At 44.5% G+C, this 19,702-nt stretch overlaps 1 protein-coding gene across 2 annotated transcripts in view; it reads right to left on the bottom strand.

Annotated features, from left to right (window-relative positions):
* The window catches only part of PIAS1 (protein inhibitor of activated STAT 1), a 96,639-nt gene extending 78,686 nt beyond the window's left edge, over positions 1 to 17,953 (bottom strand). The window contains exon 1 of one of the 2 annotated variants that reach the window (XM_073304443.1): positions 17,891 to 17,953. In XM_073304443.1, coding sequence (XP_073160544.1) covers positions 17,891 to 17,914 — 24 coding nt within the window. In that variant the 5' untranslated portion in view covers positions 17,915 to 17,953. The remainder of the gene's footprint in view (positions 1 to 17,890) is intronic. The other variant, XM_073304444.1, reaches the window with a different exon arrangement.
* Positions 17,954 to 19,702: the final 1,749 nt, after the last annotated feature.

Raw genomic sequence — 19,702 nt, 5'->3', positions numbered from 1 at the left:
GGCCCTGGAAAACCCTTCATTTTGCCTCTTTTCTGCTCCAGCCTCTGGACTATGAACTTATATTAATGGAAGCATTCTAACCAAGGAATTGAGGATCTTGCAATGATTTGGAAGCAGCCAGAGACTTGACTTAATCCAGCAGTTTATTCCATTACTGCTACAAGCCTGAACCAAGAACTTTGCAATTATTGTATGTACTTGATTCCTTTAACCAATTTTAACTCTCAACTTACTTTCTTTTTATGAATAAACCTTTATATTTTAGATACTAAAGGATGGGCATCAGCGTGATTTTTGGGTAAGATCTAAGTTATATACTGACTTGGGCGTGTGGCTGGTCCTTTGGGATCAGAAGAACCTTTTATTTGAAGAGATTGGTTTTAAAGAACCACTCATCTCTAAGTCTAGTGTTTTTGGTGGTAATACAAGGACTGGAATGCCTGAAGAAACTGCTTTTATGACTTCTTTTTAACCAGTGGGGTGAAGCAGAAGTTTACTTTTGTTGCTGGTTTGGTATATCCTATGGGGAATTAGCCACGAGTCTTGGGGCGTATCTGCCCTATTTCTCAGCAGTTTGTCCTGAATTTGGCATCCTCAGTTGTGGCCCACTGAGGCACGGTTACACTACCACAACTGTTGGGAGGAAAAAATGTTCTTGGTGAAAGAGAGAAAAAGGACTGAGCCATCAATTGATTCAGAGTTTATGCTCTTTCTTCAATGACAATTTTAAGCCAAGATTTTAAAAAGTGACTGGTGACTTTGAATGACCAACTTGATATACCTTAAAAGGCCTTGATTTTCACAAAGCACCAATCCTCTAAAATTCAGGCACTCAAAAATCACTAGTCATAAGTCTTGGTTTCACCCTTCCAATCAGCCATTGAATGGAACAGAAGATGTATTCCCTTCCCTGAGCAAGGTCCCTAGATAGCAGCTTGGTAAGAATTTCAGCTGTGGGCGATGGGCTTCTGACCAAAGAGCGTTTTTCCCCCCTGGGCCTTGTGGATGCCTTTGACATCTTATATATCAGCCTCTCTGAGTAGCAAGTGTCTAGAATATTTTTCAAGTACTTGGTGCCTACAAGGACTTGAAAATATACCAGACATTTAATTCATATCTTTACATTGTCTCTTGTCTCATTCACTGGCTGCCTCAGTAGGGGCAAGGACTGAATCATCCTCTCATCCTTAGGCCTTGTCTATATGAGGAAAGTGCAGTGTATTAACCCATAATTAGAAAAATGTTAACGGCTGTAACAGCTTTAAATATGATTTTGCCTTAGAGTGAACAGACAGTTGTGTTATATTTAAAAAAACAAAAAAACAAACAAAAAGAAACATTAACTGGTCATGGTTAATCCCAAGGCAAAAAATCACATTAATGTTGTGTACATGTTCCTGCATTCCCCACCCCACCCCGACTATAGACAATGCCCATAGAGACAGTTGTTCTAAGTTAGGGTTGAAGCACATGAATGAGGCAGATAGGAAGCTGTTCTGCAGGAAGAGGGAGTATTTCACTTCTGAGCACCATTAATCTGGCACTCCCCCATTCCCTCCTTCAAACACTACATTTATTTCTTAATAAAAGATTGCCTTAATTTAACTTATTTTCCACCCAATGGAAATAAACCCTGCATTCTAGCTAAAAATGTATATGCCAAATTAAAAATACACAAGTTAAAAAAATCACTAAACAGACTACAGAATAAATCAGGGATGGGCAAACTTTTTGCCCCAAGGGCCACATCTGGGAATAGAAACTGTATGGCAGGCCATGAATGCTCACAAAATTGGGGATGGGGTGTGGGAGGTGGTGAGGGCTCTGGTTGGGGGTGAGGGCTCCGGAGTGGGGCCAGAAATGAGGAGCGATGGGTGTGGGAGGGGGCTCTGGTCTGGGGCAGGGGTGTGGGCTGTGGGGTGTGGCTGGAGATGTGGGGTGCAGGCTCCGGGCGGCACTTACCTCAAGTGGCTCCTGGAAGCAGCAGCATGTCCCTTCTCTGGCTCCTACACAGAGGCACACCCAGGTGGCTCTGCACACTGCCCCGTCCACAGGCACCACCCCTGCAGCTCCCTGGCTGCAAGGTTCCCAGCCAATGGGAGCTGCACGGGTAGTGCTTGGAACAGGGGCAGCATACAGAGTGGAGGCCCTTGGCTGCCCTAAACATAGGAGCTGGGGGTGGGGGGGTTGTTCTGTACCTCATGGAAACACCCTGCACTCCCATGTTCATCCTTATAATATGATTCTGTGGTATCTAATGCAAAGTTTGTCATGCCGGATGTCTTTGGAAGGCTCATGATGTACTGAGCATTGTTATGGTAATGTTATAGTAATCTTCATTATAGTAATGTTTAGGTTGTAATTTCATGTATATAGTTATAAGGCTGAAAATGTGTCCTTATGGCTTAAAGCAAGCCCAGGCAAAAACTCACCAAGAACAGAGGGGCAGTTCACACCTCATGAGAGCATGTATGGGACAAACCCAGCCCAGCCTCACAGGAATAAAAGACACTGGCCTAAGTAACAATGGATCTGTTGGACTCCCAAGTGAGTGACCCTTTCTTCCTTTGGTCAGTTTGGAACTGTGATGAGGTAATGCTCACCTGACACTGAAGGGGGGGGAAGCCAAGAGGGAAGAAAGAACATGATAAAGGGAGAAACGTTTGCCTTGCTCTTCCTCTCTCTTCCACCTCCATCTACAGACATTACCACCAAGCGACTGAAGTGCTGATCAAAGGGGAGAGCCTGGCTGAAGGGCAACCAGCCAGCCTGTGGTGAGAAGCACCTAAGTTTGCAAGGGCACTGAAAGCGTTAAGCTCAGCTTAGAATGCGTTTTGCTTTTATTTCATTTAACCAAATCTGACTTATTGTGCTTTGACTTATAATCACTTAAAATCGATCTCTGTCATTAATAAATGTATTTGTTTATTCTACCTGAAGCAGTGCATTTGGTTTGAAGCGTGGCAGAGACTCGCTTTGTTAAATTTCTTTGTTAAATTGGCAAACTCATATAAGCTTGCAGCGTCCAGCGGGCATAACTGGACACTGCAAGATGGAGGTTCCCAGGGTTGTGTCTGGAACCGGAGATATTGGCTAGTGTCATTCAGTTGCACAATCCAAGGAGCAGCTTACATGCCAGAGGCTGTGCGTGAACAGCCCAGGAGTGGGGGTTCTCACAGCAGATCAGGGTAAGGCTAGCTCCCAGAGTCGAGGATTGGAGTGACGTAGCAGATCACCAGTCCAGATAACACCAGAGGGGAACGTCACAGTGGGCCGTGGTGTGGCCCCCAACCCTGCTCCCAGGAGCCGCATGGAGTGGCTCCTGACTCTGCTCCCCGGCTGGAGCACCGAAGCGGGGAAAGCCCCAGACCCCGCTCCCCAGTGTGAGCTCGATGGCTGGATTAAAACGGTTGGTGGGACGGATCCTGCCTGTAGGCCACAGTTTTCCTACCCCTGGAATAGATATTGCATTTAGCTCAGCTTTAGCCACACTAATAACTGCTACTAAAATAGCAGTCTAAGAAGATCATAGTTCAACATCAAAGCTATTCGGTCAAGCTTTCCACAGAAAAGAGAAAGTACATTACAAAAACATGAAGGGTGCAAAGTAAGGCACTCGGGAAATTAGAAAGTTATGATGGCTTGTGCAACTTTAACTCAGCCCCTTGTAAGTAAACCTTTTTCTATCATCACATGCTATTTTTAACATCCCAGATCCCTGCCTCATTCAGAGCACAAGATGGATGGTGCTCAGTGAATGAAACAGCTGGTTGGTATTTCTTCTCATATTTATTGTTAAGCGTATGGCCCGACTTCATTTATCGTACACATCCAAATCCTGCACTGAATAAGGATTTCTTATTTAATAAATCTTTCCAGAGTGATCATCAACGTATTAGCTGTTTGACTCTCTCACATTAATGAATTTATCCTCACAACATCCCTATTACACATATACAGAACTGAGGCACAGAGAAATGAAGTGACTAGCGCAAGATCACACAGGAAGACTGTGGCAGAGAGAGGAACAGAACTCAGACCTCCTGGGTTTCTGTTGCCACAAGTCCATTCATCCTCTTACAGTAAGCTCCTGTCACATTCACCTTACACTGTGATTAAGACAATGATGCTCTGGACTTAAACCAATTCACCACACTACACTACTCAGGTGCAATCACAAAGTGACAGTCCTGAAGAAGATAAAAAGCATACCATCATAGGCACACGGGGACAAATAAAGATAGCACAAGAAATCTTCACATTGTCATTTCCTGCTCGAGTCCTTCACTTCGTGACTTGACCATTTTTATAATGCATTTTGTATTAAATAAATACCATGAACTTTTTTATATTCAATTAGTTCCTTTTGAGTCCTGCCTCATTCCCAAACACCTTCACTAACCTGTAAGACACAGCACTGCCTATTAAACTTTCCTAAGATACACACGCATGTACAAAAATAGAAAGTTAGCATGCCACTAAAAGATTACAAAAACCAGTGTGCATGCATAAAGTACATACTCCTATAGTTTTGATAAATCACTAGTTTTAACTAGAGCACCAGAAGTCCCCAAATCAGATGTGCCTAACTGCCAAATTTCAAAGTTTCTACCATTACCAATGTGCTTGAGCTGTTTAAAATAAAAAGTATTTTTTTTCTTTCACCCATTTCTCCAAAACTGCTGAACAATTGACTCTAAACTGAGAAAAGTCTCTCAAATTTCATCCAGAAAATGCTTTAAAAAAAGGAATGATGTTACAAGCAATTGAAAATAACCCCTTAGAATGAAAACACTTATGCAATGTCAACTATAGCGGTCCCTATCCGAAATGCCTGCAACAAAAACTGAAATTGTAGCCTCTTCTGATAGCTCACAAAAAGCTATCAGCAAGATGCTCCAGCAGATTAATTGAAGAGATGCTGCCAGGCCAACCTAGGTTCCAAGGTTTTACAAAATCTAGGATAAAGAGTGTTTTGTTTTTATTCCAATTCAAAGTTCTAGAATTAAACTTTCCTCTGCAGCACTTCCAAAAAAATAACAGAATCATGGAGTGCTACAAAAGCACAGTTAGAGGGCAAGCAGAGATTCAGGTTCAGCCCATTTTTCAAAGTGCTCAAGAATCTACATGCATACTCAAGTAGTCCTGAAAACCGCTATTTCTCATTAGAGGCTGGGATAGAGCTGCTGGTACAAATTTGGGGTCATTTCACCAAAGGATTCCTGAAATACAGTGCATAGGGAGGACCAGTCAGTAAACTTTTCCCATCCATATAACATTTTTGCACATTTCTGTGGCACAGACTATGGTACTGATCTGGACAAAACTGAGATTACCCAACTGAATTTGATCTCAGTACCTTGTGTGACAGAATGGGATAGGTCTCCATCAAACTGGGAACTCCATTTTGTTTTGTGATTTCCACTTTTGTACGATCTCCCATTTTGTGTGCTAACTGCCATTTTGCATTCAGTGTTCAAAAGTCAAGGTCAGTCTATTCCAGACACTGCCCTACCACAGAAGAATGTTGGACACCCCAATGAGGATCACCAATGAGAGTATCCTCAAGAGCCAGCAACTGATTCTACATTGGCCCATCTCAGGGGACAATGGATTTCTTGACACGGGACTCTCTTGGCTGGGATTGGAATTACCCACTGTACGTACGTGACTAAAGGGGATCAGAGACTGTTTTTTTTTTAAGGAGGGGTATGCTTTTTGAGAAGAGGGCCCATTCACCACCTCAGAAGATGGGGCTGAAAGAAAAGAGAGCAGGAAGGGACCTGCAATGCTGACCAGACCTTAGACTCTCAGGGGGAGAGATCAGATTAAGGGGTTGGGATGAAGAAAGAGACACGGCTCAGGACTACAGCGCTCTGCCCCACTCTAATGGTGGCCGGGCCTACTGGAGGCCTAACAAACATGGGTCTTTAACTCCAGCAGCAGAGTCGCATGGTTTTAGACCCAGAGGTTCTAGCTTTGCTCCCCACTGCTGACAACTCACCCATGGCCCATCACAAATGCATTATGAGGCTGGAGCATCCTGAACCAGGTGCAGTGCACTGTATCAACCATGAAAAGGAGCCCAATTCATAACACACGTATGTGGGCCAGGTCTATATTAGGTCAATACACACATTCTTCAACGGGATAGCTAACAAGTTAAAGCCCTAGCCATGACAGGACAGGCTGTAGTTTTACCGCGGTAATATTGGTTGAGTTGAAGTATCACCTCGATTAGCTACAGTGAGGTAAAACTACAAGTTGCCCTACCTACACTAGGATTTTAATGTGTTGGCGAACTCACGGTTAAAAAAAAAAAAAAGAAAGAAAGACAGACAGACACCACCTTCCCCACCTCCTCCCCCCCACACCCCAGGAAGCAAACACTAGCCCTTGAACCTGAGCCCTATCCAAAGACTGAATACAAATCTGCCCTCAGCTGATTTCTGAGAATGTCTGGTATGCAGAGTACAACTCAGTCTCATTTCTGCTGGGACGGTAAAAGAGCTTCTTCAGGAAATATTGCCCGAAGTGCAGGCTATGTTATGGAGCAGCAGGTGTAACTCCCCAAATTAAGACTGAAAACTTCTCTTAAACAGAAAGGTTTGCTCGAAGTGCTCTATAATCTACACAAGTAAGATGACTGTTTTGAAAACTGGTATGCCACAACAAGGATAGACTCTGTAGTATAAAATTCAGAGTCACGTGGCCAAGAAATTCAAGAGATACAAGTATCAGAGGGGTAGCTGTGTAAGTCTGTATCCACAAAAACAACCAGGAGTCTGGTGGCACCTTAAAGACTAAGATTTATTTAGGCATAAGCTTTCGTGGGTAAAAACGTAACACCATTAATTTGGGCCTGAATAGGGACTGGGAGAGGCTGGCTCACTACAAAAGCAATTTTCCCTCTCTTGGTATTGACGCCTTCTCATCAATTATTGGGAGTGGAGCACATCCACCCTGACTGAATTGGCCTTATCATCACTGGTTCTCCACTTGTAAAGTAACTCCCTCCTCTTCATTTGCCAGTATATCTATGTCTGTATCTGTAATTTTCACTCCATGCATCTAAAGAAGTGGTTTTTTACCCACGAAATCCTATGCCCAAATAAATCTGTTAGTCTTTAAGGTGCCACCGGACTCCTCATTGTTCCTGAGATACAGGCTCCCTCCCCACCCAGAAAAAGCAAACTGCTTCTAAAATTCAGATTTATCAACTTTTTTGCATGGCTGACCTTCTTATATCAGTAGACTGACCCTGAGTTCAGCTATTCAATGGTACCAGTTTGGAAATATTTCTATAATACATTACAAAACTCTTACTATCCCTGCTTATCATGTTTGGCCCTCTACAACCTATTGTTTCTTCAAAAACTCTTTATGCATGACATGGTGGTGTGGGGGCAGTGTCCTGAGTATGACTATCTACCACATTGAAAATGACACCAGAGAAGCCAACACAGAGGACCCAGAAAGGACAAATCAGTTCTGTGACAGGAGAAGCTCACTGAACTCCTGCTATGCATGGATCAGTTCTCCTGCTAGGCATGAGGGATCAGGTCTGTGTTGGGAGCTGGGAACAGCTGGGAGTAAGTAATAGGAGTAGGTCACCACACACACCCACCCCAAACGGATATTTCCATTGATAACTGAAATTCACAGCTAGGAAAAGAAAGAAAGATATCACTTGATATCCTTAAATCAAACTTATTAGTTATTTACTTTGTATATTTTAACATTATGTTGATAGCTTTAAAACTTAAAACACAAAGTAACCTTTTGAATCTGAACATCTACTGTCATCAAATAATTGTCTGCCCCCCCAAGTTTCTGCAACTGTGAAAATGTAAATAAATAGAAAAATGCTTAAAAATAAACAGATACTATCAAAATTATTTTTAAAAATATAAAAACCAAGTTCTGCCAAGCCTAGCTATGAGTCATTTCCCCTCTCCCTCGCTGTCTCCACCTGGCGGATAAACTCCTCACATCCCATCGTGTATCATGTTCCTTCCTATTAGTGGCCCCTGCAACCTTAGTAGAAGCATGGTGGGACCAGGAGGAAGGCATACCTGACAGATAAGTGATGTGTCCAGAAATTCCCCTTGTGTACCTCAGTCATGCTCCCTTCACTACCACCACTGCCTCAGAAAACAAGGGAAATTTACTGCAAAAAAAAGCTTCATTAATGCAGAGTTAAGGTTGTTTAGCCTTGTCTCATATGTGTTAAGAACATGGAAGGTGGCTAAACTTAAACCTCTGAAAACCAGGAAGGAGAATTAAGGTAACGTCTCCCACACCACACCCCGACGCAATCTTTACTCTGCCCCAAATCATCTGTCAGAGATAACAGAACTGTGTCCTTTCAGAGCACGTAAAGGCCTAGGATGAAAGTCACATTTAGGATGGGCCAAGTGAACACAAGCTAGCTAAGCCCAACCTCCACTCAATCACTTCACTCACTCCAAACAAACCCCCGAAGACTTGCCAGAAGTTAATACCTGTTCATCCGTGGCCTAAGGGTTCCCTGAGACAACACCTTTGGCTCCCTAACTGAACCTTGTGGTACCCTCTGATGTATTCAAGCAGACTGGTAGAACCTCCCCCCAGATAAATAATTACTCCTGAGGGCATTCTATGCCAAAGTATTAAAAATTCTGCACCAAAAACTTAAAATTCTGCGCACAGTCCCATCCTCTCCTGCTACAAGCCGATCCAGCACTAGCAGCTGATCCCGGTGCAGGGCAGGAGCCAGTGACTGGGGTGTCCCAAGCCCTGAGGTGATATACCTCTCCGCCGGCTGTTCCGGGTGCCTGAAATGATGTACCTGCACCACTAGAGAATGATGCATGACTGCTCTTGCAGCTTCCCTTTGATTCCCTGTAAGAAAGCCATTTTTCTGCGGGGAAGCAAAGAAATCTGTGGGTGATATGAATTCTGCATACGTGTAATGGTGCAAAATTCCCCCAGGAGTAAACAATGCAGAACAGAAGATGCACAGCTGTACCTGAATGTTAGTGCAAATGTCGAGCTGGGGTGGGCACAGAATATGCAAGTATTAGAACAGAATGAAACTCTTTACAGTCCCATACCTAGAGGAACGTCAGCTTCTGGAGGAGACAGTGGACCCATTCTAGCAGCCTTGAAATTCTTCAGACATTTACAGGACTCTTTCATGCATTCTTAGATTTTAATGCTAAGAGGCTTAGGTTTTAGAGCCAATCATCTAATCAGACCTCTTGCATAGCAGCCCAGAAAACAGGTAACCCGGCTTCCTCTATCGGCTCTTCTCACTTAGCAAGCTGCTGTATCTTGCCCTGCCACAACAATTCTTGAATCAACAGAGCTACATCTAACACAACGAGGATTAGCAAGAGCATATGAAGAGGAACACAGACCTAGAAATGAGTCAGTCACAACATAGAACATGGCTGATTTTGCTAGGAATAGGGCAGGTTTGATTGGTCCAAGTTCTTATTGCCAGGTCAAGGGGGACAGAGTGAAAGTTCTGTGGAGACATGCCATGGAATATATTGCCTTAAACTGTATTTTTTGTTTTCAAAGGTTTAAGTTTAGCATTCTGTGTGTTCTGAGAAAGCACTAGACAACCTTAACTCTGCATTAATCAAGTTTTTTGGCAGTCATTATATTTAAGCACGAGAGCCAAAAAAGACTAATTTTTGTTGCCTGATGAAGACAACAAATTCCAAAAGTAGACAATTGTTGAGAGTTGTATTTTTAAAAAATTCTTTCACTTTTAACAACCAAAGAAGTTAACAAAGAAAATCTACTTTTTAAAGATACGATTTTTAAATTTTTCCTTTTCAGGAACCATTTACACTGAGAAGAATTAGTTTTACCATGTGAAATTTGTACATAAGTGAACATTTTCCCTCTGAAAATGTTCTCAGTATTATTTAGATGATATAGTGTTGCAATAGTGACAGAGCAATAAACAGTACAATCCATGAGAGAATCAACAGAGGCAAATCCTGAGTTTTATCAAGAGGATTCTTTAGAGTTCAGCTGTGCAAGCACATGTCAAAGTAGCCAGCCAAACAACGCACTTCCCCAAAAGCAAAGTTTCTCTTTGGTTAAAATTCAGATGTATCTACAAAAATCAGAATCAAGGTTCCTACTCACAACGAACAGCAGTAGTTCAGGCATTTGAGGTATAAAAGGTGTAGCAGGTACGCAGTAGCACCCTTATGAGACAAAGCCACATTTACACTCTGCATCAGCCTTGTAGTTCTCCTAAGGTCTTGATTTCCTTCTACACACCAAGATATAAAGGAGCCTTGAATCAGAAAGGCACCTTAATGTCTTCATTGGAGCCACAGCACCCGAAGCACAGCAGTAACAGCCGGAAGAGAGAGAAAGGCATTTCTGATACAAGCTTAAGTGCAGAAAAAAATTCTGCCTACAAACAGAACCAAAAGGGCTGACCACCAATATTTTGAGGTGAAAGGAAAGAAGAGCGCTGAACCTACTTCAGTCACAAACGCTCTGGGATCTTAGGTGATCTCAACGTCCAGAGTGCTTTCTCCTCCCCCACAAAATAACTCTTTTAAAGTCCTTGGTTCGCAGCATGAAAAGTAGTTTCTGCTCTGGCCTCATAAGCATTATTGCAATCAACAGAGATTACAAGAGATACTTAAGGAAATGGAGAGACCAACAACTCAGAGGGAATGGAAGGGATGAGAGTATTTCAAAATAATTAAACCTCAATTGTTGAAAAGTTTGGGGGTTTGGTGCTAAGGAAAATAGTTATCAAAATGTCAGGTTCTATAGGAACAGGTTACAGGGACTAAAACAACTATGCTAAACACAGTTGTGACAAGTTTTCACCTATCTTTATGCTTCACATAAAGGTAGGTCAGAGTTCATGTCACACAAATCAAATTAAGAGACTCACAAATACCCATTTTTGCTAAGAATGAAGAGGCACAGTATCTATTTGTTGTGTATACAACCTGCTGTATGGGACACCCTTTAAAGAGATTCCCTTACGTGTCTGCCCACAACCTTTTCCCACAAATGGCCAAATAAGCTGAAACCTCTCTCTGGCCTCTAAAAATGCCAGGGAAGGGGGAAATCAACCTAGAGCAGGGGTCATCAATAGGCAGACCATGGGCCAAACCCAGACTGCCAGACGCTTTTGAACAGACTGCAACATCTTTTTATTTGTTATTGGTTTTGTATTATTTTCTCCAGAGTCTGGACCTTGACAATATCTTGACCAAGAAATTTGGACCTTGACAAAAAATAATTGATTACCCCGACCTATAGGGTAAGGCTAACAGATATCCTTTACCTATACTTTTCAAAGCAAACAAAAACAAACTTCCAATCTTTTGATAATCATATGATTTGTATTACCATAGCACCTGATATCTTGATTGTACAATCAAAAGGGAAATTAACGAGAAGTTTCATGGAAAAAATAACTCATCAGCATTTATTAAACTACTATAAATAATTATTGGCTCCTACACCTTTCCTCCTCTTTCTCTCAGAGGTCCATGAATAAAAATTCCACTCCTAACCCCTTGAACAATTTACCAAGGGTTGTGGCGGATTCTCCATCACAGGGAATTTTTTTTGAAAGGTATGCGTTAGGAACTATTTTGGGCAGCTTCTTTGGTCTCTGTTATACAGGATGTGAAGCTATATGATCACAACAGTCCCTTCTGCCCTTGGAATCTAATAATACACCTCTCTGCAAATACTTTAGAATGGCCTCTACTGAAGCATGAGCCCTTCACAAGTGTGTGCACCCTATGTGTGCATGCAACAGAATGAAATGCGGTGGGTGGACTTTTACAGCAGAAGGACGATGCACAGCAGCCCATTTTATTCATTTGATCTTTGCAGTTCCAGCGTGAGCAAAAGCTTAAAGAAAGACACCCAGTTCAAAATACATTGGAAACCATGACCAATGCTGGCAAAAGTAAGTATGAAAATAACGTGCTCTACTGACTCACAAGTGAGAAAGAAACTTAAAAGCACAGAAGTGTGCAAGGCAAAATATAAAAGGATTACGTAAAGATGCCTGTCATTAAAAAAATTCTGTACATAAAATGCTCATCCAACATTGAAATAGGTAGCTTTTGTTTTTTAGCACTGGCAATACAATTTAACTTAACAGCCATACAGCACGTCCCCTACTAGGAAACCCATATATCATTATTATTACGACCTGAAAACTATGCTACTAATGTGTCCCCATTATAACAGCTTCCCTACATGTAGCAAAAGAGTATTTCCTATTTGAATTTTTTTAAATCAGTTTGTACCCAATTTTGTGTGTTAATGCTATTATGTATTTCATTCCACCTCTTGGTTCACTTTTTTAAAAAACAGAAATTGTATCCAACAAGAAACACACCAGGGATCTGTTCAATACCCAAAGCCACTTTCTCAAAATGAGAGAGAACAAAGGAGGAAACCTCCCAGCATGCACTTTCCAAACCAGCTTCTTAGGACCACATCAAGACAGACAATACTAAAGCACAAGCTTTTCTTTTTTATTCTTTGATCCCTGTATAACAATTGATTATCCAAAACTGTGTAATGGTTACCAAAAGACTCTAGTACCAGGCAAAGATCAGAATAATCTAATTCTTCCATTCTTGAAATTGGTTAATACTGAAGGAAAGGTTTAATCACCCAAGTATACAAACTCCAATTAGAAAGAGCTTTAAATAGCATACCTTGAGATAAATTAGAATCTGCATGCAGTTGTATGGGATATGGGGGGGTGGGGGGTGTTTAAGAAAATTAACACACATCTCTTCTTAGAGTTAGGGAAGTAAAACAGACTAAAATAGACTTTCAAAAGCCGCCACGTTTCATAGAAAAGGGATGAAAACAAAATATTGGTTCAATTTATTCAGAACTTTTAATACACCAAGAAATATAGTAATCTTATGCCCAAGATCTGCAAAAGACATTTGATGTTATATGAATGTTTTCTAACAGCACAAAAATGATCAAGTCATGTAGAATATTTCAGTCCTTTTCATCTTAGGAAACAGGACATGAATGTAGGCTTTACACTTTTGTCTAAAAATTGTACCTAATTGTTACTATTACAAGTAACAGTGACTGAGAAAAACAGTTCTAATTTTTTTTTCCAATTTTACTTTAAATATTTCACAACACTATATGTATAATCGAGGTCACTGTTTTCTCTGTATAATTCTGTAGATCCTTCACACAAACAAGACAGGAAAATGTTATCTAAAGACAAAAACTGGCACTAGACGCTCAGAGGCATATACCTTGCAACTACTTGGTTGGAGTTTTGTTTTGTTTAAGTTTACTAGATTTCAAGTTGATGATAGTCCTTTAATTGGTCTGTGGATAAGAGAAGAGGACAACAATTTTGCCTGAGAAAAATAAAATGCTAAAGGAACTCAATTGTTCACTTTGTAAACAGAAATTTTACTGTGTCTTAAATTCTGATTGAGAGTTTTCATTCAAGTAAATCCCCTTTTAACTTCAAACCTAGGATGAGGAAAACTGATTTATTGGGGTATATTCTTACTTAATATATTTATTTCACCCAACTTCCAACATAACATATGACACCTTACTGTTAACACACTTCCTGTAAAGATTTGCTCCATCTAGCATTTTAAATAATAGGATTTCTCAGGAGGCTTACAACACAAGGTGTCTCCCCACTTCCCTCCACCAAACTAATGCCACCCATAATTCAGTAAACAGATCTGATATCACCTGATGTTTCTTGTTTCACAACATGCAAAGAAAAAGATGAAAAGGGAAGAATAGAGTCTGAAAAAAACGTATTTGACCTTGGCAAGTGGAAAGCTTTCCATGGCAAAGTAGGGAGCCCCTAGTCCATCAATTTGTAAAGACTATAAGATTGTGTTGGTTATAAATTACAACATTAACCCTTATGGCTACAAATATAATCTTCCAAATGTACATCTATGCAGTGTTGCCCCCTCAGGTCTGGCCTTCCTAAGCAGCATCAGGGTGAAATTAACAAGCCACTAGTCAGTTTCAGAGCTATCATTCAGAACCCTGAAGGCAGCAGTGAAACTGAAAAGAATCATCTCAATTTCTTTCTGCTGCTGGTTGGGAAAGCAATGAACTGCAGCAGCACAGGCTGGCATAGGAAAAGGCCAACAAACAGGAGAGAGAAAAAGGCAAAAATAGACACAGAAGACAAGAGATGGAGAAGAATAATGGATACAAATACAGCCCTATGCTGAGAGCAACGGGGAAGCTAGGGAAGAAAGAGTAAGAAAGTCCTCCTATCCTTTCTTTCAGCAGCTAAAACACGCCTCCCATCTCTCCACAAACACAGTCTCAGGAGGCTCTGAGATGGCAAAGGATGGGAGCGTCAAATTTATCAGACCTTTGAGGTACTGATACAAGTGACTATTCTAGTAGGAATCCCAGTCCTCTCCCCCACTTTCTTCCACCAAACTAATTCCACCTCTCACCCATCCAAAAAATATCTTGCGTATCAGTTTCTGCCTGGTAGCTGGCTGGCTGGCAAATTTTACAATCCATCGAAACCAACCAATCTCAAAAACATTCACTACTAAACATATCAACTAAGCCCATTGCTGTTAGGTTAGAGTCAGTCAGCAACATGCTCTCCTGTATTTTCTATACTAAGATGAATTAAGTAGTTAAGCAGGGAAAACAAACTTCAACATTTTATCTTTAACATTATATAGACAGCAAAATTTTTAGAAGGCTGGGGGAGGAGGAAGGGCTTCCTAAGGTCTCATGCAATATCACCAGCAAGATCTCCCTGAAAACAAGAAGCAGTGGAGGATATTAACAGGATTCATTCATCTTCAGCTGGCACAGAGAATCACCATCATCGCATACACAGACCCCAAAGGAGCTAATGACCTTCCTGAACAGGCACGGAATGTTAAAAAAACACCTCTTCACAACCTGACTATGCACACAATACCCACAATAACTTCCCTCCCCACTGTATTTTCCACTGAATGCATCCGATGAAGTGAGCTGTAGCTCATGAAAGCTTATGCTCAAATAAATTTGTTAGACTCTAAGGTGCCACAAGTACTCCTTTTCTTTTTTCACAATAACTTTATACATATAGTATATGTATTTGGCTCATGCACCCAAAAACAAGTGACATAAACCTTAGATGGACACTAAGAGGGAAAAGACAGACAGACATTTTAAGGAAAGGGAATTCCCTCAGACACATAATAAACATTACACATTATATACTCTAAAACCTCTTACTGTGGACCTCATGATGATTCATGCTGATCAGAAATATATAGGGGTTGGAGGAAAGAAAAGGGGGAAACACATACCGTAACATATAAGATTTCCATTTTGATCCTCAAAGTTAATTGCACTTTACTTTTATTTTAAAGAGTCAGCGTGAACAGCAGCTTTTGAGATAAACTTAGTTCATTTTTTGTATTATATCAAGTTGTGAGCAATGTGTTTGGTTTCTCTCTTTTGTTACTACTACAAATATCAGGTTGGATGTGTTGTACAAATAAAGTTATACTGTCTCCTCAAATCTATGATGATCTCTGTCTGAGAGGATCCACCCATACCAAGTTTGTTCATTCAGACATCAAGTATCTCATTTTAGGATTTGTTTTGAAGCAGATTTTTCAGAAATCTCTCTTGAAGGATTAGTTGCAAATATGCATTCTAATGAGACTTTAAAACTCATTTAAATAATCTCCTTTATTCAACTTATCAAACCCAGAGACAGACACATTAAGTGAGGGGACAGAGGAAAGGTTCTCTCATAAGAATGGCCACACTGGATCAGACCAATGGTCCATCTAGCTGAGCGTTCCAACAGCGGCCAATGCCAAGTGCCCCAGAAGGAATGAACAGAACAGGTAATCATCAAGTGATTCATCCCCTGTTGCCCATTCCCAGCTTCTGGCAAACCAAGGCTAGGGATGTTTCAGAGCATGGTTTTGGATCCCCGTCCATCCTGGCTAATAGCCATTGATTGACCTATCCCTCCTTGAATTTATCTAGGATGGTTTTTTTTAAAACTCTGTTAGAGTATTAGCCTTCACAACATTCTCTGGCAAAGAGTTCCACAGGTTGACTGTATGTTGTATGAAGAAATACTTCCTTTTCTGCGTTTTAAACCTGCTGCCTATTAATTTCATTTGGTGACCCCTAGTTCTTGGGTTATGAGGAGTAAACACCACCTCATTCACTTTCTCCAAGTTCTTTCCTCTCAAAGAGGGGTAACACCCACCACCTTGATTTCCTTCTATCCCCCCTTTTCTGAGAGTAATTGGGGGCTTTAATTATAAAGCAAGGGAGGCTGTCAATTCAGGGAAATTAAAGGACAGTTCCTCTTCCAGACTCATAACATACATAGCAACCCGATCCAGCAGATTCCCTCCCCCTCTTGTACTAACTAAAGCATCTCTCCATAGGGGTCCATTTAAAAACTTTGCTGAGTGCTCAGAGAGGGGGGGAAGGGTGAGCACGGAGAGGAGGATCTGTGGCACTAGCAATCCTCCTCCCTCCCCAGTGAGACACGGAAAGAGTATTTATGCCTGTATCTGTAATTTTCACTTCATACATCTGAAGAAATGGGGTTTTTTTTACCCACAAAAGCTTATGCCCAAATAAATCTGTTAATCTTTAAGGTGCTCCTCATTGCTTTTGTGGATACAGACTAACACAGCTACCCCTCTGAAACTTGAAAAAGAGAGAGGCATCCTCCTCCTGTAATCACCACTAAATCACTCATTTCTTCTCTTTAGCCTTTTTATTTGCATTCTAGCTGAGCAAACCCTCCAAGAAAATACAACCAACGGTACTACACGCCGCCACCACCACTTGTGTTTACTTCCTGAGGCAGAGCCCCATGTCAATAGCCCTTCGTACAACACTAAATAGTCTCCCTCTCCTCCCCATTGGGAGCTGGATATTTGGGGTGCAGGGATAAGCTACCTCCTTCAAACACTCTATGTATCTGGGGGGGAGTCCCAGCAGGATCATCGAACCTACGACAACACAATCCACCCCCGGCCCCCCACGCTGAGAGCATGAACCCTGGGGGCCGAGGGGACGGACATACTAATCCTAGGTGAGGGGAGCCTCAGCTTCCTGCTCATCCCAGTCCTTCGAGACCCCCACCCCGGGAAGGCTTAGGGGGCAGAACTGGCTGTGCAGCACAGCAGGGAGCACGGTCTCTGGGGCTCGGGTCTCCCCCCACCCCCGGCCGCTGCGGGGGAGGGCAGCTGCTGAGAGGGCTGGGGGGGGAGGGGTCAAAGACAGGTCCCGTGTCCGTCCCGTCCCCCCCATCTGTCCTGGCCCCCTCAGCCCCTGCTACTGCGCTGAGGGGAGGAGCAGGGCAGGTTCCCGCCACCCCTCCCGGGCGATGAGGAGAGAGGGGCATGGGGAGGCCGAGTGCAGCTGCGGGGGGAGAGGAGGGGAGGGGAGAAGCTCTGAGCTGGCCAGGGGCGAAGGACAAACACCCCCCCCCAATCTGGCTCAGCCCCTGCTGAGGAGGGGCAACCCCCCACCCCCTGAGAGAAGTGGGCTGTGGGGACAGGCGGGGGACGGGGTGCAGATGGGGGAGGGGAAGGGCAGCCCCCCCCTAGCTGCTGAGGGGAGCGGGGAGCAGCTCTAGCCAGGCGGGGTCGAAGGACCGGTCCCCCCCGCAGACTTGGCCCCTCAAGCCCCTGCTGCTGAGTGTGTGGGGGGGGGGGGGTGCGGTGGCAGCAGCCTCCCCAGTAGCAGGCAGGGCCCGGGGGCCGCTCGCCCCCCGCCGAGCCCGGCGCTGCAGAGGGGACCGACCCCGGCGGCGCGGGCGACCCGAGCGGCGCGGGGAGGGGGGATCGCGCAGGGAATTGAAGCTGCGCTGTACCTTTAGTTCCGCACTGTCCGCCATCTTGTAACTCCGGGCGCAGGCGCAATGAACCCCGCCGGGACCCCGCCCCGCGCGCAGCGCGCTGCGTTTGAATCGCACGGCGCCATTTTGTCCCCGCCCCGCCTCCCCCGGGCGCGGCGGGGCGCCGCCTGTCTGCCCTGTAGGGGACCCCCGCGGCCGGCCTGGAGTCGGGGCCTGGCCCCGGCCCCTTACACCGCAGTGCAACAGCCCCGCATCCCGAGCCGGGGGGGGCAACGCATGTCAGACCTGGGGGGCAGAGGACACGGGGGGGGGTAGTTGATGGGGAGGGATATTGGGGGAGGAGGACAGGGCTCAATCCTGAACAGCCCTCAGGAGGGAAGCCCCACTGGGAGCGGCGGGGGGCCGTGCCTGCGGGGCAGTCAAGGTCCCGGGGCCCACCAGCGCATTACCCTGGGGGGCCGCCTGCCGCAGGTTGCCTCTCCCGTCAGTCTATGGTAGGACTGGGGCCCTACCAAATTCACACTCCATTTTGGTCAATTGCATGGCCAGAGGATTTAAAAAAAAAAAATTAATGATTTCAGCCATTTAAATCTGAAATTCCAGGGTGTTGTCATTGTCGCAGCATAGCCTGCCGCTCTGGTCCCTACACCTAGGGGCAGCCAGGGGTCTCCGCTCCGCACGCTGCCCCCACCCCCAGTGCCGCCCCTGCAGCTCCCATGGGCCGGGAGCCACAGCCAGTGGGAGCTGCAGAGGTGGTGCCTGCAGACAGGGCGGTGCGCAGAGCCGCCTGGCTGCGCCACCATGTATGAGCCGGAGAAGGGACATGCCACTGCTTCTGGAAGCCACCTGAGGTAAGTGCTGCCCAGAGCCTGAACCCTAACCTGCTGCCCCAGTCCTGATTCCCCCTCCTGCCCTCCAAAACCCTCAGTCCCAGCCCAGCGCCTGCACCCCCAGCCGGAGCCCTCGCCCCCCCTACCCACACCGGAGCACCCTCCCGCACCCTGATCTCCTCATTTCTGGCCCCACCCTCAACCAGAGCCTGCACCCCAACCCCCATTTTATGAGCATTCATGGCCTGTCGTACAATTTCCATTCCCAGATGTGGCCCTCCGGCCAAAAAGTTTGTCCAACCCTGCTCTATACTAATACACAAGTGAATTGTCCTGGGCCTTTGGCATGAGCTGCCATCTGGCTCATGGAAGGTGTCACCAATACGACAAACTTTGCCTGTGACTGCTGAATCAGAAGCCCTGACACCCCTAGGAGACTCTTGCATACACCCAAACAGGGTACGCAGAGTTTCTATGTGAAAGTGAAAGCTAACCCCATTTTAAGTTCTGCTACTATTGAGTCGTGATGATTTTTAGGGTTACCTAAGGTGTCTGTGGTAAATCACTGTGGCCTGCTTACAATAAGAGGGAATCTTGTGTGCGCCCAGGGGGCGACTCCACCAATTTTGCCACCCCCAGCAGTCGCCGAATTGCCACAGTGCCCAGAAGAGCGGCAGAGCTGCCACCCAAAGCCCGCTGCCACGGGGAGAGTAGTGGGGCTGCCGCCGAATTGCCACCGCAGGACATGGATTGCTGCCCCATTTGGAATGCCGCCTCACGCTCCTGCTTGGAAAGCTGGTGCCTGGAGCCAGCCCTGTGTGTGCCCACCAGGGGAAACCACATTACAATTATCGGCTATTGGGCAACACGAGCACTCCGCTCGGGCTCCGCAAGCCTCGCTCTTTTCCAATGCAGGCGAGCAATTTACATCCCACAATGCACATCAATCCACGGCTTCCAATAAAGCAGTGCACCCCAGTTCACTGGTTTCACCTCA

The sequence above is a fragment of the Lepidochelys kempii genome, chromosome 10, assembly GCF_965140265.1.
Source record: "Lepidochelys kempii isolate rLepKem1 chromosome 10, rLepKem1.hap2, whole genome shotgun sequence".
NCBI classification, from domain to species: domain Eukaryota; kingdom Metazoa; phylum Chordata; order Testudines; family Cheloniidae; genus Lepidochelys; species Lepidochelys kempii.
The sequence above is the reverse complement of the archived record's forward strand: the minus strand, read 5'-3'. Positions and strand labels throughout refer to the sequence as shown.